Below are 19249 nucleotides of genomic sequence, written 5' to 3' on the forward strand. Positions count from 1 at the left end.
CTCTTCTCAACTCCTCAAACTTTTATTAACTACAATGCGTAGCAATTGTATCATGATCCTATTAATTACTCAGTTTGTCCATCGATTTGTCGGTGACAAGTTGTAGAGAACAATAACTTCATGCCTAACTTATACTCTCCAAAAGTGACTAATGAATTTGGCATCCCTATCCGATACAATACTCCTAAGAATCTCATGTAAACGCACTACTTCATTAAAGAATGAATCCGCTATATTTGTGAAATTTTATGACATAAAATGAAATGTGTCATTTCACTAAATCTATCTACCACTACAAATAATGAATCTCGTCATTTCTTAGTCCTAGGTAAATCCAATACAAAATCCATAGAAATATCAACCCAATGTCCATTGGGAACAGGTAGAGGTATATACAATTGTTGGGGTAAATCCTTAGATTTAGCCTTTTTACAAGTGATACATCTACTACAAACCTGATAAATATCAATTTTCATCTTAAACCAATAAAAATGCTCACCTGGATCTCTAAGGTCTTCTTAACCACAAAATATCCTATTACTATGTGCTTCCCTTACTAACAACTCTCTCATCCCGAAATAGATAACCATCATGCCTAAAGAACCTATCAACAACCCATATATCACATGATTCCTACGTATTAGAAAAATTTGGGTCATTTGCACACATGTCCTTAACATATTTAAACTCAAGCAATTTAGCGCCCAAGGAAGTTAGAAGCACATACCGTCTTGGCAATGCATCTACTACAACGGATATGGGAATGTCTCAATAAATTCCATCTATCTTGTATGCCTCTTGTTTAGCTTACCTTGACCTCTCAAATGCTTCAAGGACTCATGATCGATGTGAATTACAAACTACTTTGGTTATAAGTAGTGCTGTCATGTCTACAAAGCTCGAACAACTGCATACAACTCCTTATCATATGTAGGATAATTAAGAGCTGTCCCACTAAGCTTTTCACTAAAGTAAGCTATTGACTTTCTATCCTGCATTAAAATAGCTCCAATTCCTATCCTTGGGGCATCACATTCAATCTCAAAAGTTTTTTCAAAATTAGGAAGCGATAAAACTGATGCTTTACACAACATATATTTAATAGTATCAAATGCATGTTCTTGCTTAACGCCCCAATGAAATCTTACACTTTTCTTTACGATGTCCATGAGTGGTGTGGCGATTGTGCTAAAGTCTTTAAGAAAATGCCTATAGAAACTAGCAAAATCGAGGAAACTTCCTATCTCAGTTATACTTTTGGGTGTTGGCGATTCCGTCTCATCTATTTCTATCCCTTTTCCACTAACTGTACACCCAAGAAACACAACTTTTTTCATGCAAAATCAACACTTTAAACCATAAGCACACATCGTAAATGCCTTATGCTCATTTAAGTCCTTACTTAAATTAAGATATCATCGAAGTAAACCACTATAAATTTACCTATGAATGAATGCAAAACATGATTCGTCAATATATTCGTAAGTCCAAACGGCATAGCTAACCACTCATACAGTCCATATTTAGTTTTAAAAGCAGTTTTCCACTCGTCTCCTTCCCCCATTCTGATTTGGTGATAACTTTTAGACCAATTTTACTAAATATGCATGTGCCATATAATTCATCCAACATGTCATCTAACCTTGGAATATGATGACAATACTCGACTGTTATGTTGTCGGTGACCCTGCAATCTACACACATTCTCTAGGTCCCATCTTTCTTTGGCACTAGTAGTACTGGCACGGCGCATACTTTTCCTTACATACCCTTTGCTCATCAATTTCTCCACTTGCTTTTGAAGTTCCTTGGTCTCCAGGAGATTACTTCGATAAGTCGGTCGGTTTGAAATGACAGCCCCAAGTATGATGTCAATTTGATGTTCGATACCTCGAATGGGTGGTAACCCAATATGCATGTCCTCTGTGAACAAGTCTTCGAAATTATGCAACAAAGAAGTAGCCAAACTAGGGAGTGGTGCGTTTCCTCAAAATTGAGGAGGGATTCCTTGTAGACCAACAAGACCATTGGTCGACTCTTAACTATTGCCCACTTCAACTCATTCCCTTTCGCAAAGAAATTCACTTTCGAGTTTTCTCTTCTCTCAAAAGACTATTTTTCTTTTCGCACTTGTAGCTCTGTTCGTTTTTTCACTCCTAGCCACATCACTATTTTCTCTCACACTCTTCTCTCTTCCTCATGTTTCAATTTGATTTGATCCTCATACACTTGTGCCAATATTAATGGAGCAATGGTAATAGATTTCCCGTCCTTGATAAAGTTATACCTAATTTTGTAACCATCATCTGTCATCTTCCTATCATATTGCCACAGCCTACCTAATAAAATGTGCCCGACATGCATATGAACTACGTCACACATCACTTCATCACAATAGCTACCAATTGAGAAATTCACCAACACCCTCTTATTCACCTTAACCTCTCCACATTCATTCAACCATTGAAGCCAATAAGGTTTAGGGTGTTTTAGCATGGTTAACCCCAATTTTTCAACAAGTATAGTGCTAACCACATTAGTACAACTACCCCCCATAAATAATCATGCATTGTCATTGATGTGGCACCACATATAGAATATGTTCTCCCTTTGTTACTCCAAGTTATCAGCCTTGATTTGAGCACCAAGAGCTCATCTTGTAACATTAGCTCTTCAACTACATACTTCACCTTTCTCCATCACTAGCTTCTTCTAATTTCGACATGTCATCGTAGTTACCCTCACTTTCGCTCACCACTTCTCCATTGTCGCGCAAAATCATTGTCCTTTTGTTTGGACATTGAAAAGCAATGTGTCCCTATCCCAAACATCTAAAGCATTTGATGCTCGACTCCTAGATGGCTGGGGTTCCACTTTGGATGTAACATTGCTAGTACTTTCCTCTTTCCCTTTCGATAGTTCAACATTGCTCTTCGAAATAGCCCTATCTTCCTTATTACTATTCCACTTTGATTTTCAAGAAGGATTAGAACCCGAAGAACCCGATGGGTCTATCTCTTTTCTCTTATATTGCCTCTCCACCTTCATATCCATACATAGCATGTCCTCCACTTCATATAATGTTGCAACTCTAATTTCCCTATTCAAACCATTCAAAAATCGAGTCATAGTGGCATCCCTATCCTCCTCGACACTCGTTTAATCATTATTATCTCCATCTCCTTGTGATGGTCCTCCACACTCCTAGACCCTTGGTAGAGGCTTTATAATTTTTTATGAAACTTTCTATCGTAATGACTAGGCATGATCCTCTTCCTCATTATGACCTTCAACTCTTCCCATATGTTAATTGGCCTCGCACGATTCATCCTCCTAGGTGTCACTACTTGATCCCACCAAGTAATAGTATAATCAACGAACTCAAGTATCGCAATCTTTACCTTCATTTCCTCTGAGTAGTTGTGGCAATCAAATATTAATTCAACTTTCTTTTCCCACTAGAAGTAGGCTTCCGAATCACTCATTCCTTTAAATGAAGGAATTGTCATTTTAATGTTGCCCATACTACCATCAACTCCATCTCACATATGTTCTCTGCCCTTCCTTTCATGCGTAACTCCTCTATCTCTTACTCTCCTGAACTCGACATCCACTATCACATCCTCATCCATTCCACTACCTCATTATAATCACTACGATTCTCTATCCTAGGCTCTCGCCTACCTTGCCTCCTTACATTAGGAACTCCCCTACATAAATTGGCAAGCAATGGGTCTTACCTCTCCATCTATGCATTCTACCTATCCAGCCTATCTGTCACATCTTCAAACAACTTTTCAAGTCGCCATATCAACTCTTCTAGCATGTTAACTTGATTGTTGTTCCTATTTGATGTTGAATCGTCTCTCGTTATGACATCCTAAATCTAAAGTAATATATGTCTCACGTGTATACGCTCGTGTATCACTTAAATTGACTTTTTTTTCTCTATTAGTCTCACCATTCTTGCTTTTTTTCAATTCAATGCTTTCATCCAAGTGCTTCAAAAAACTAATTCGGACTCGACCAAGTCTTATTTTCGAAGAATTCAAACTAGGATGTGAGCGAGAATTATAACTTTCAAAGACTCAAGAAAGAAAGAAAATAAAGAATCAAAAGAATTGGACACTTTCGAATGAAAACTTTTAATTCAATAATTGAATGTGAGCGACAATTATAACTTTAAAAGACTCAAGAAAGAAAGAAAATAAAGAATCAAAAGAATTGGACACTTTTGAATGGAAACATTTAATTCAAGAAAGTGGTTCTTGAATTTTTTTTTTTTTTTTTTTTAAAAATTTTTTTGCGCGAAAATTCCACTACAAAACTAGCAAAACATATGAAAATTGATTTGGGTGCTAAACAAGCACAAAGAAAACTTTTGAATTTTTTTTGGAACTTTTATGGATTAAAAACTCAAACAGATGAAAAATATGAAGAAAAGAAAACAAAGACTCAACCAAAAAAAACAAAAGTATATAACCTTGATTTTTAGAGCATAAGCTCTGATACGAACTCACGTAACAATTGAAATTATGAAATTCACATGAGATTGAATCACACCCAAGGAAGCCAATAAACCGAAGTTTTAAGATTTATTCAAAAATATTGAACTAAGCAACTAACAAATCGTCGACAATATGTTGACCTCTTGATCAGAAGACTTGCAAATCTCACCCGCTTTGTTTGAATGCCACAAAATTTAAAACTTGATAAATTCGGTAAATTAGTTCAATGAAGAACAAGATGAAAGCAATTTGCCTTTCAATTGAATATGATAAAAGTTATTCTTACAATGAAATAATATGCACTATTTATAGAGAAGATCTTGCAAAATTTGAAAAATTCGTCACAATTTTACACTATGCAACCGCTTCGTATTAATCCACGCGATCGCATAAAAGCTGCTTCTGCCTCTGATTTTTCTGAAAATGGCTATGCAATCGCATAGCTGGTCGCATAGTTGTTCGAGTGGCTGCCTTCGTTTATTGCTCGAATCACACTGATCCAACTCGTTTCCTCACTCGAGTCCAACATGAAACTTGCTCTTTTGCTTGCTAAGATTGATATTTTGTCCATTGCAACTCCACCAATAATCACATAGCTTCTTTAACCTGTTTGCCCTGGAACTAGTCATTGATCCCTCTTCAACAACCAACAGATCTTTACCCTGACTTGTATTCGTTGCTTTAATTCCATGAATCACATCACTATAGCACCCCAAAAATTATGACAGCATTACATAGCAATTGGATTACGAATCCTTCCGGAGCATGTTAAGCCCCTGTTTGACGATCATTATTTCAAAACTCTGTTTTCTACATATTTATTTTCAACCATACAATCACACTAAAATATTTTGTGCATAAATTCAAAGTATTTCCGTACTTAAACCACGCATTCTTAAAAAATTCACTATTCAAAATATGTTTTTATCAAATAATGGCGCCACGAAATAGGGGCTAGGAATGCCTCATTGAAGAATAAAGTCGTAAGGCCAAACCATGTTTGAAGAAATTAACATGCTACAGCATACAAATAGATGTCAAAGCAATAACATAGTTGCCTATGATGAGGCATGTCTTATCCTATATAATGCAAAATACGAGTATTTCAATAATCATTTTTCATCTATCACAGAAGCCCAAATCCTTGCCACTCGGCAAATGAAGACAATTGTCACATTGTCAAATCGCATTAGGTTCATCAATAGATCATCTTCACTTTCTGCATGCAATTAACAAATCATAAGTTCAGAAATTGGTAGGAAACAGAAGCATAACAGATTATTCAACAAAATTATGCCATTTTGAAAGAAAATTTGGCAGCACAGAGAATTATGGCGCAACACAAACGAAAAGCTGCGGACCAACTTGCTCCTTTTGAAAGGTTGGGAACCATACTACAATTCAGACAATAGATTGACAACCAATTGTACGTTTTTCCCGTAAATATTTCTGTTCTACTTTATCAAAGAAGCGTCATGAAAGACTAGTTATATGATATGAAGCAGTAATACTGACCCTAGCAATGTATCATCCATCATAACTGAACAGGTGAAAGAAAGGATTGGATTCCAAAAACAATAAAAAGAACTCCACCCAAGAGGGCAACCTGCAGTTACAGAGCAGCATTATCATTACACTAAATCTATTAGGGCAAAGCAAAAGAAAGACAAAGGTAGATCCAACTCCTGCAACTTACTATTCTCTCAGATATTGAAGTTGCTAAACTCTTTCCACCCAGGACAGCAGCAGTAGTACAAAAAGCTTGTCCTCTAACAAAGGTAAAAAAGAGTCAAAACATGACTTGTAGCAATAAAGATATAAAGGTTGATGCCTAACCACCAGCAGAACAAAGTAACCATATGACCCAGTTCATACTGAGGCATAAGTCCGATTATGTTTACATTCATGTAGAAAAGCAATCCATAACTAAGTGAAAGTACAAACTGTAAGAAGAATTGGATAACATGTATTTTTAAGATCTATTTATAATACTCGACCCAAAAATGGAAATCACAATCCAAACTAAGTAGTGGGTATTTTGCAATCACCCCAGTCTATATTCAACCTGATTCCAAATTCATTTCGCCATGGTGTTAAAATGAGCTCTAATCCATGTAATAAACAAAGTTTTGAATAAGATAAATTATTACGTTTTCTGTAAATAATCTTAGTTACATTGATAAAGTGAGCATTTAACGTCAAAATTACATAATGTATGATTTAGGTTTATGGGGATTGCTCGCACAAGAATATATAAAATTATTGGTTCCTCGCAAATAGATTAGTTGTCCAAAAGTCGATACTTATATTTACTGTAGTATGCCAACCTCCATAAGATAGGATGACTCTTGGTCACTAAAATAAGATTTTTCATTGAAATCTTAGTATGTTCAATGAAAAGGAGATATTAAACATGACCTCCTATGACAAAACCCTTAACGTAAATACTCTCATTTACACTGGTGTTCTATGAACTACCATGACCTTAATTTTGAGATGACATTAGATTCAATTTGTAGGACTGATTGTTTTTAAGATATCAGCCGTTTATATCATTTTGTTGGTTAATAATATCCTCGATATCTTGGATAACTCGTTTTTATAGTAGTGAGAATATCTATTCCCAATATCCACACCGTGACAATTTTGGAGAAATGGAACACGCACATATAGGGTAACAGAATAATGGTATTATTCATAAATTATTGTTCAAGGAGGAGAACAAATAATATTTAGTAGGTCAATGATATAATAAAATATGTTGCTTCAACATAACTTTCATAATATCCTTGGGTACAATTATGTTTCTACAGTGGAGTGAATATACGCACTTGTTTCAGAAAGCAATGAGATTCTGGGAAATGGGAATTCATGAAATATTATTAGAACTAAGATTATTGTATGGGTCTTGCTTTCTGGACAGGTTACTTAGTGGTTAATATATGGTCTTCAACATTAATTACGTCGAATAATTGATTTTAATTTACTTAAAATCACATATATCTGGAATGTGAATTAAGATAAGCGGATTAAGAATGGTCTCGTTCTATTTTTTTTTATTTTAGATATTCTTGGGAAAAGAATTCAAACATGATCAGTTAAAGTTTTGACTTGTTGGATACAATAAAAGAGTCCAAAACAATAGTATTCTTCCATGAGGAGATAATGGGTGTATATCATCCAGATCATTGCCTGCCTATGTTTTAATTGGCTTCAATTAGGAAGCTGGCCGTGCAAATATTTGCCAAGCACTTCACAAGAGCATATCCTCCCTTTAAATTCAGATTTTATGGCAATAGCTATTATTCTTTTGGACATATTTTGGTTTCAGAAAAATTCCACGACACTTTCTGATTAATAGCTTGACACCTAAGAAAAATTCAGCATATGGTTACAAAAGGTGCCGTGTGAGATAATTTTACATGGAATTATCCATGAGATGACTTGGTTTGTGGAACACTTGGAAGAATTTTTAATTATCTCACAGCTATCGAGTTCTAATTCTTCCCTTTCCTACAAAGAGTGATCACAGGCTTCTGAAAGGTCTATTGATTCCAATACATTGTTTATGTTCAGAGCTATTTATGAATGTATTTCTCTTTTTCTTTATTTTATTTTTCAATTTTTATTTTATTTTTGTGGAGAGTGTCTCTCAGAATCTTGAGCACTTTTTTGGCCCCTAAAATTGAGATGACATCAATAACACAGAATTACAAGATGACACTAATAATATCAGCATGATAAGAAAATTGAGGACAAGGACCTATGGTATCATCCAGGTTAGAAAGCCGTAATAAACTTACATGATTCCACCAAGGACAACACCCCATGGATTCTCATCTGCAGCCAAACCAATAGTTGCAAGCTGGAAAATTAGTTTGCAGATTGTTAGATTGGAAAGAAGAAACAGTAAATGGTGATACGCAATGAAATCATAGATATTTGACCACTGTTGTGTGCTTACCTGGCTCTTATCACCCCATTCCCCAAAGAAAGTAATTGAAAATGCCTGCAGATATAGAATGAAATTTAGTTTAGAGGGTTGTCACTTATTAGCTGTTCTGATTATGGTCAGTTTAATCAAAGCATGTTGAAAACCTTCAGCAAGATGGGCGAGAAGAATTGAGCAAGGAAAGGACGGTTTTGCTTCTTCAAATTGTCATCAACCTGGAAAGTTCCACAACAACATCACACATTCTCATTAGATATGGATAAAAAATTATCTTCACTGTTCTGAAATTCTTCAACAATTGAGCCTAAATAACGGTTAGCATACAAGTTTCTATAGACCCATATCTAATATCTAATATCAAATATTCTCAATAGATAAGATCTTTTACATGATTCAAAGTACCCATTTCTAATATCATTCTAAATGTTTTAACTCTGCTTTTCTCTCCACCAAATTACAGAGACAAGTCACTCTAAACTAGGGCAATAGATTTTTCAGAATAAGTCTTACTTTATAATGAAACCACGCTCTTGCCTAAACTAAAGGTGAAACAACAGTTCAAACTAATAGCATATATAACCTTGAATTTACTATATGCATCCAGTATGTCCTGAAGTAACAGGAATGTAATAGATAATGTGGAAGTGCAGCTACTTATAAACTCCTTAACATTATCATAACCACTTTTATCCAAAAACAAGTAACTTCCGTTTTCCTTTAGCACAGGTCTCTTTGCAAAGGGTTGTGTAGCATTAATATAGAACCAACAGACTGGGCCAAAGATGAATACTGTAAGACACACCTTATTGTTCTCTTTGGATGATCCACCATTACTTTTTACATCACCACCCTGTTCATGCCAAAAAAGATGAAATCAGCAGAAGTCAAAGCCAATGAAGGGGATATCCTAAAGGAAAAGAAGCAAAAATAAATAAATAAATATAAATGAACAAACCAATTTTGCTTCAACTTCAGCCAATTCTTCTGCTTCCCTGTACGGAAGTGAAACACAATAGACATGATTTTATTAATAGAGCAACCATTTGATGGTGATGGTTTCATGTCTACTAAAATTGAAACAGGATAATAACGTAAGGAAGAGAAGGAAAAAGCAGTACCCTTCATTATATGCATCCCATAGAGACCAGAGACCAAACCCCATAAACAGTAAGGTTGTGATATGATGAGTCCATTTACGGGAGATCTACATAATTTACAATTGCAGTGCACCAGTGAGCAAATCATAAAACCATGACAACTGACAATAACTAACATGAAAAGAAGAATGGTGATAGTATGCTCTAAACAAATATAGATATAAATAAATATTTTCTCCAGTATCCTGTCATTCTTTGTCCAAGCCTAAAAAGCAACCACATTTGACAATGTAAATGCGCAGAACAAAGCTTGAGCTTGTTTGAACATTTAAATAGCACCAGCATGTATAATGACTTGAGAACTACCGGCATAAAGGAAGCATAGTATTAACTGGAAACACAAGAATTAACAATTTCATAAATGGATTAAATGGGCCACTAAAAAGCAAATGTGTTCCCTAAAGTGATGGAAGACGGGACAGGGGGAAAAAAATTTTAACACTATTAAGAGCTCTTTTACTGCACTTCACATGAAAAAAATTTTAAACAGTTAAAGTTTGTCAGGTATTGGGTGGTATGACATCTGGATTAAACTAAGCAAATATCCAATATCTTTACAGCATCAGGTCCCTTGGAAAATATGAACTTGTAGATCACTCTTACCAGATTTGGAGCTGCCCAGCCAACAAGAACAGATAAGATAGTCATGATCTATAATAAATCAGAACATATTTTCAGTTATTTGAATGTTTCAAGATATTAGAAACTGGATAATCACCAGAATAACTAATAAATGAAAAAGACAAATCTTACTATTAAAGCCCCAAGGCAACCTGACAACACGAGTCTCCTGGGATGGCGCATTGCCAATATCTAGAAACAAGAATAATCTTGTCAGATGACATCAAAACCTTGGCACAGTGTTATGGAAGTCTAGTTGAAATTATATATATATATATATATATATATATATATATATATATAAAAGGGTTCTTATTCTCCAAAAAATCATTACATCTCTAAAAGTTATGGAAGTCTAGTTGAAATTTTATTTTAAAAAAAAAAAAAGTTCTTATTCTCAAAAAATATTACGTCTCTAAGAAAAATATGATAGTTTTCAGTTCCTGCTATAAGGCAATAACATAAAAAATAAAAAAATAAAATAAAATGAAATCGAATGAAGTCATTCTTATATATATATATATATATATATAAAAGGGTTCTTATTCTCCAAAAAATCATTACATCTCTAAAAGTTATGGAAGTCTAGTTGAAATTTTATTTTAAAAAAAAAAAAAGTTCTTATTCTCAAAAAATATTACGTCTCTAAGAAAAATATGATAGTTTTCAGTTCCTGCTATAAGGCAATAACATAAAAAATAAAAAAATAAAATAAAATGAAATCGAATGAAGTCATTCTGAAGTCAAAAGGCATTCCAAAACAGACAAGAAGATCAATCAGTTAAACCACAAAAGTGACTGAATCCCAAACAATCATGGCAAGTAGAAACATTTGTTTATTTGCACAGTGCACACTGTTATCTTCAATTAGCCTCTAAAGGGTAAAAAAATAACAGAGATTGCTCGTTTTTCTTTCAAAGGGCTTATGTGGGTTCTTCCATTGCTCAAGAAAATGCTAACATTCATCTGATCCTGAGGAAAGATATTACTGGAGGAAACATAATCCTAATATCATGTATGATACAACTTCATGATTGAATATAGCATTTCCAAATTTAGTCACAGTTCCTCAAGAGAATCCTCCTTACATTTATCTAGTTCACTCAAAAATCGAATTCTTGAGAACATATTTCTAATATCAATTGACATCTTTTATGATAAGTTGGAGAACCATGTGAAGCACTTCCCTGTTTTCCATTCAGTACATCTTAGAATGTCTCACCTGCTTCAACCCTCTTCGAATTTGTAAGGACTAACTACCATCTAAGAGAACAATTAGAGAAAAGATAGAGAATCATACTATTTTTAACCACCACAACATGACAGAAAAGATCAATAAATCAATTCGATAAAGTAACTCATCAACCTTATTCAATCCCAATAATATGAAACAAACATATATAAAGATATAAAAGATTCTTCAGGCTAATTGAATGATTCGGAGTAGCAGATTCTATCTACTTCCAATGAAAACAAAGACAGATATATTTCTGATTAGAAAATCCTTAATTTTTTTTTTTCCACATAAAACAAGATTGACAATTTCACTATAAAACTGATCAAAAATAGCATTTTTTTTGCAGTAAAAATCAAGTTATGAACTCACAGCAGCTGCAAAAAATGTCTTGTCACCGATCTCCGATATTACAGTCATCGCCAGTGACTTCGTTAACCCCTAATCATTTCCAAACAAAATGCCCAAAAATAAATGACTAATCAACCCAAATAAATTGAAAAATAAAAAATAAAAACCAATAGCGGCAAAGAATAATACTTGAAGAATTGAGAGACCCATCTTATGAAAAAAGAGCCTAAATATTTGGGGAGTTGAAGAAGCTGTTTTACAGTGAGAGATGATCTATATAATGCAGTATATATAGGGACCGAGTTCAAGGTCGGGACTGAGTTTGACTCGGTGGTGATCGACCGAGTCAGCGAGTAGAGAATCAGTACGATTCTCTATCGATAGAATCTAGAAAGAGGACTGCCCCTAGTTTTATTAGTAAGGAAATGCGTGATTCCATCAGAATCTATGACATCATCATATGCGTAATATTTTTTTCATAAAATTTATTTTCAATAATACATTTAACTCTATTTGGTAAGAATTAAAATTAGATTTTTAATAAATTTTGATAGAATTTTTTGAAATGTGTAATTAAAAAGTTGTGAAATTCATAAAATCTGTGGTTAATATTAATTGTTTGACTTTGATTTAAATTTTAAATTAAAGCAATACCAAATGGGGCTTAATGAAATCTATAAATATTATAATTATTTAATTATATTTTTCATTGACTTTTATTAAAATCTAATTTATAGTTAAATCACAGAGGGACTCAATATCGAATTAGTCTATCGGATCAAATTACAAATTATTAAAACTCAATGCATTTTTTTTTCTTTTCTAATCATTTTATTAAATTATTCCAAATCACTCGAATGCCATCATTGTCGATTAACAGGCTACTTTTAATCTTATTTAAAACAAAACAAAACAAAAATGCACATACAATTCTTTCAAGATATAATTGTTTCTAGGTTTCAATTGAACTTATTCTAAAAGTTTATAATGATATTTCATTTAACTAAATAAATGTCCTATTTAAATTAAAATGGGAACAAAATATGGAAAGATAGTTTAAATATCTTTTAAAATAATGTTTCAAATATAGTATATATATGTAATTTTCACTATAAAAAAAAAAAAAAAAAAAAAGGAAAAAAAAAAAAAAAAAAAAAAAAAAAAAAAAAAAAAAAGGCAGAAGAAGAAGAAAAATTTACGGACGTTCATTAAAAGAATCAATTTATTTATTTTCACTATGCAACCTTTAAATAGGATAATGATAAATATTTCACATGTTATCTTCGTTAATTATATTTAGCCTTCGTCAAATTTTGATAGAATTGATGTCGACATTTGAAATAACTAGTAGTAAGAATATGCTTTGTACATCTTATATCTGATGAATGATATGCATAATATTTTTAATTTACACTATTTTTTAAAGTAGTTGAGATAATTAATATTGCTAAAGAAAAATATAAATTTTAAAAGAATATATATGAATAAAAGTTTTTATGAAAACCTTAAAAAACCCAAACTCCTCATTGAACATAGATTTTAAGACGATCCATAATTGATATGTCATTGAATGTAACTTCTACCTATTTATATTTAAACATCATTACTTAAACAAACTCGATCAAAATCAAACATTATTAAAATTTCATAGTCTCAATAATAATACAGGTGTGGATCATAACAACAAATTGTACTTTCAAATACACCAATTACTATGTCAAAAGGTTTAAATATCATTATACTTGAAAGATTAATATAACAACACAAAATGTAGCATTGTCATATATAAGTGAACAATCAAATAAGACGAAGTCACTTTTAAATAAAATCATGTTAATCAGTCAGTAATTCCACAACAAAAATAGAAAACAATCATGTAACACATATGGACCGAAAAATGCCATGTTTTCCTCAAAATTAGGGTTGGAAAAAACTCCCGAATCGAACTAAGCGATTTTCTTGAGTTAAATACTCGAATGGGTATTTGAATCGAGAATTAATGTGTTTGGTTCGGTTCTCTATTGTACATCAGGAATGGAATAACTGAATAAGAATCGAATCTCCTAATTTTTTAAATTAATTTATTTTAAAGAAGCTAAATTATTTTATTTTTCTAAATAAATTTGTTAACTAGTTAATTTATCTCAAACCAAAAAATAAAATTTTTCTATCTTTAGTTTTCATCTCAAAGTCAATTTAATCAAATTGATCTAAGTTTTATCCAAATCCGTTATTCTATTGTAGTGTCGTTTCTACCATTTTGGAGAAATCGAATTGAAACTCGACAACACCTCTCTTAATTATTTTGAGCTTGCTATCTGCATCTTCCTGTGATTTTAACAATCAAATCTATGAAGAACTCGACAAAGAGAGACATAAAAGACATATAGATTGAACTATGTTATTTCGTAAAAGTTAAGATTGTACATATTATTAGTTGGGTTAATGTAACTTTGTAAATATTAAAAAATTTAATCATAATACGGAATTTAGGAACCGAACTCGAACAGTTCTATAATTAAATTTGGACCTGACGGTTCCACTTATCAAATACCCGAAAATTTCGGGTCCAATTCGGTTCTTGTTAAAACCGAATCGAATCGAACTATATCCAGCCCTACTCAAAATTTTGTTACACGTCCTCCACTTGCTCAATGATTCCTTTATTCTTGTGCGCTATATGGAGCAATAGAATAAAAAAAGTTAACACTAGAAGTGGTAACTAAGAAGGAAAACGAATTATCAAAAGCAAGAGAAAAGAATATAATAAATGTAGATACTCATTTTGATTGAGTGCACCACGAAGCTGGTTTGGATGTATAGAACAAATCAATTACTATTCCCTTACGAAGCAATATGATTCAGTTTCTCATTCAATTCAATTTAATATTACTTATTATAAATTATCGCAAATTAACTACGTAGCCCAACTAAGTACTTGAGGGGGTTAAGGAAATGAAAAGGCAAACAAATACCTACAAATAAGAATTGATCTTACGTAAGAAACCCACGTAGATGATGAACTAATCAAAATTAAGCAAGTCAGAAATTGGAGCATACGTTTTGGCGAAGGAGATAACAACAAAGGAACCTTCCAAGCCGAGCAAACAATAACATAAAATAAAAAATTATATAAATCATTAAAAAGGCAAACAATTAATTAACAAGCAACTTCATGTCTTTTTATTAGGTTTTAAAGTTGTTGGCAGCCTGTGACAAATATATTGATGTAAAAATGTGTTAAAAAATCAAAGAGTCATGCGGTAGGTTATTTAGATATGTTAAAAGTCATTGGGGTCGTCAGTGAAACAAAATAATTTTGCTGGATTTTTGCTAGTCTGCCGTCTGACTATCGCTCGAGCGGAACATCATCGCTCGCATGTCGCTGAACTCTCGCTCGAGTAACAGTGTATTCCAAGAAATCCTATTTCGTGTTTTTTAAAGTATTTTAATAGGTCCATACTATCCAAAACATCCAAACTATAAATACCTGCTCCTCACCTCATAGAACACACATATTGAATATTGAACCACTTGAAAAATTTCTTTCTACCCTCACACAAGCTATTCAATCCAAAAATTCATTGAGCCATATTATTGATAAACATCAAAAACACAGAAATCAAACACCTAAAAATACACTTCCACTGAATCTGTCAGGGTTTTGAAGATCATGTAAAGTGATCAGAGTTCTGGTTGTTGAAGAACGAAGAGTTCTTGAAAAATCCATAGGAGATAAACAAATTCAGAAAGCTGGGAGTTTATACAGGAACATGCAATCTAGGAGGCTTTGGTGATTACAGTAAGGAGGCCAAAAAGTACTAAAGTTAATCAAGTTTGATTGTACTGTAAGTTTATTCGTTTATAGTAGATTTATACTGACTTGGGCCCAAAATTTTTAATCCAGCAAGGGGTTTTCTCCGTCAACAATTCTCCTCTATTGTTTATTTTTCTACAATTTATTAAACTACGATATTTCAATATAGGGTAGTATGCAAATTAATAATTGTGATTTATTGCATTTATTTATTGGTAAGTATAAATTCCACATAAACACATATTCACCCCCCCCCCCCTCAAGGTGTTTGTTGGGTCAAACTTCATTATTTTGACTTTTAAACAATCTAGATAATCCTTAACTATCGTATTCAATACATTAAAATTTGCGATTCCCCAAATTTCTCTCATCATTTGAAAATTAATTATTTTTTGACGACGTATTTTTTTTGCTCTCAGCTCATTTTACACTCATAATTTCATGCACAAGATTCCATAGTTTTCTAGCAATTAGAAGCATAAAATACCTATATTGGGTCAATTAAGTTAAAGCTAGATTTCGCGCAAAAAATGGGTAAAATTGAAGGAACTTTTTTGGAAGTACTCAATTGAACAACAAAATTCAACAATGAACATCATTCAAATTGGAGTGCAAGGATAACATCGTGACACACTCTTTAACATCAATGATCTTTAATTTGACGTAAGTTTCAACTCCAAATGAAAACACATAAATAAAGAAATAAATCAAAATTAACTTTTTGGGACACTAAGCCCCCGTTTGTTTATCATTTTTAGAAGAATGAGAATAAAAAATATAATCGTTATGGGCCCCATATAAGAAATAAAAATTCAAATATGGTAGCTTGATGTGATAGATAACGGTCATATTTTTCATTTTAATGAGGAAAGAATTGAAACTAAACATGGGCTAAATGTCGATCTTTTTACAGCTCTGGATACAAAAAATAAAAAATCATCACCAACACACAAAAAATTAAAAAGAGCAAATTGAATTCCCAAAAATAAAAAACACTTATGAAATGAAAGAATAAAAGGACAAAACAACGATCAATTTTGAAGTTTTAGCCTTTGGGTGGATAATTGTTTTGCTACTGAAAAATGTCAAAATAATTTGTCATTACTTTTGATATATAATTCCTCAATCAATCAACGGGAGGCTCATATAATTAATTGATAATGTAGAATATATATATTATATTTCATACGTCACTACATAAATTCCACCCATTTTTACATGTAAACTAATTGTTGCACTGGACAGGGGCGGACCTAGACCGTTCGAACTGTGGGGTCAAAATTTTTTTTTCGAACAACGTATCATGAACAAAAAAGAAAAATTGATTGTTTGCTATTCATGTTCGATATTTGCACTTTGGGAAGAAATCGGTGGATTATATGATATATTTATGGACTAAATAATGGATATGGACCATATGATATGGATATAGATTTAGAATTTGAACTTTTTGGGAAAGAAAATTAAGTTTTCAGCACCAAAAAAAAAAATTCTGGAAAACTGTGGGGTCATTTGACCCCACATGACCCCATGTGGGTCCGCCCCTGGCACTGGACAATACTATGACTCAAAACATATATCTAAAGTAACCAGAGAATGGACGACAAATATGTGCGATTTTACAAAATATTATCGTCATTGAAAAATGTTTCTTAAATATTGGTACTAAATTGTTGAACTTAATAAGAGGGAAATTGCATTGCATGTTATTTTCGAAATTTTGAAAAGTCACAACCTTATTAGGGATTGTTATTGAACTAAGTGCACAAACATTAATATAGATACAAACGAAGTTCTAAAATATTTTGATTTGTCCGAAACATGTAAGATTGTGTTGATACTATTTCATTTTGTGAAACAGTATCAGAAATTTGTGGTCTCAAATAACAAATTGATGTGTAATACATTCCAATTTATTATTGAATTTCACTATAAATTATTCAACAATTGGAGTCATAGAGTCAATCTTAGACACTCACAAATATTCATATGCCCGGGAACGAATTAAGGATTGGATCCAAGATTGGACTACTACGCGGGAAAAACAAAATTTAGACATAAAAAACTAGTTTTTTACCGAAAAAAATAAAAATAAGAAATACCTTAAAAAAATGTTCTTGGACTTTAGTGGGGGAGGGGGGGAGGACTACAGCCCAGCCCAACCCTCCAAATCCGTCTCTCTGCATATGCCAATATAATAGAAGAAAACTCAAAAACCAATCAATATAACAACAATTATATATAATAATAAACTAAATACACAAGCATGGAACAAAATAAGCTCCACGTCCTTCCCTATTTCATCAAATGCATTAAAAACTTGCCCAATTATCGAATTCAAACAAACCAAAACCTACGCCTCAACCTCTTTAAATATTATGCATTTAAGTTACAAATCAAATGAATGGAAATATTTAATTTATGGGGAAAAAAATGAAGAATAGGGTGAATTAATGGTAGTATTTTTAATAAAAAAAAAAAAAGCAAGGGACATTGAGAACCATGTTATATATTATACGTTACAAATCAACTTGATGCATTAAAAATAAGGACGACTAAATAAGGACATAGTTGACAATAAATAAATAAATTTAAGGACAAATTTTAAATCAAATGAAGATATATTGGGTATATAACTAAATATATAAGGGTAAAATTGGTATTCAAAAGTTTTGGTCCTTTCTTTTTAAGATTGTAGATAAAATAGAGCCTTCAAAGTGGACATTTAAGTAGAGAAAATAGGCAGTCTGTATTTCTTTTCATCGAATGTGTCAATTGTACCCTCCACAAGCAGAGCCAAATTACTAAATTGCCCCTCCAAATTAATTCTACAAACCAACTATTTCTCCCCTAGTAAAGGACAAATAGGCATCGGAGATTTCAATCAAAATTTGATAGAATTTACACTTGAAATAATAAAATAGAGCCTAAAAAGTGGACGTTTATGTAGGTAAAGTAGAATATGTATTCTTTTCATCCAATATGTCAATTGTACCCTCGACAAGCATAGCCAAATAGACGAAATGCCCTTCCAAATTAATTATACGAACCAACCATTTTTCCACTAGTAGACGGCAAAACAGACATTGAGACCAAAATCCAAAAATTGATTTGAATCTGGTTTTATCAGCTGTTTTGACGTACCACTTGACAATGCTTTCAAAATTTAGGATAAGTTCGTTTCCCTTTTTTTAAGAATAAAAATGGAAAATATAATCTTTACGAATCCGATACAAGAGATAAAAATTCAAATTTGGCGGATTAATATGATAGATAACAACCATATTTTTTATTTTAATGAGAAAAGAATGAAAAACAAACGAGGGCTTAAAAATGAATACCAATATGCAAAAATCAATTTTTTGGAGTAATGGTACAGCTAGACGTATTCCTAGTTTGTTTCATCATGTATAGGGATGGTAGCATAGTGGGATGCAACTAGACTAAAATATTTAATGTCCATTCCTATTTATCCATTTACTTATTTGTTTTTGTTTCTAAATACAATTTGTATTAAAATATTAAAAAAATAAAAAATAAAAAGCATAATGTGCCCCGTCCTATTCAAGAAGAGATAAGTGGGGAATATTTTGTCATCTCTTGTGCTAC

The 19249-nt window shown here is 32.4% G+C and overlaps 1 protein-coding gene across 3 annotated transcripts; it reads right to left on the bottom strand.

Moving 5' to 3' along the window:
- Positions 1-4747: 4747 nt before the first annotated feature.
- LOC111387191 (GDT1-like protein 4) lies at positions 4748-12219 on the bottom strand. Of its 3 annotated transcripts, none has more exons than XM_023011732.1 (13): positions 12013-12219; positions 11845-11913; positions 10371-10430; positions 10221-10268; positions 9579-9664; positions 9416-9452; positions 9263-9310; positions 8607-8675; positions 8473-8517; positions 8312-8373; positions 6205-6277; positions 6024-6114; positions 4748-5284 (listed from the first exon to the last, which is right to left on the bottom strand). In XM_023011732.1, the coding sequence occupies exons 1-12, from the start codon at positions 12031-12033 to the stop codon at positions 6043-6045; spliced, it is 690 nt and encodes a 229-aa protein (XP_022867500.1). In that variant the 5' UTR covers positions 12034-12219; the 3' UTR covers positions 4748-5284; positions 6024-6042. The 3 variants fall into 3 exon arrangements, with proteins under 3 accessions (XP_022867500.1, XP_022867499.1, XP_022867501.1); XM_023011731.1 differs by lacking the exon at positions 4748-5284 and adding an exon at positions 5401-5727; XM_023011733.1 differs by lacking the exons at positions 4748-5284; positions 10221-10268; positions 10371-10430 and adding an exon at positions 5401-5727.
- Between the last annotated feature and the right edge of the window lie 7030 nt (positions 12220-19249).

This window comes from Olea europaea, unplaced genomic scaffold (assembly GCF_002742605.1).
Source record: "Olea europaea var. sylvestris unplaced genomic scaffold, O_europaea_v1 scaffold393, whole genome shotgun sequence".
In the NCBI taxonomy this organism is placed as follows: Eukaryota; Viridiplantae; Streptophyta; class Magnoliopsida; order Lamiales; family Oleaceae; genus Olea; species Olea europaea.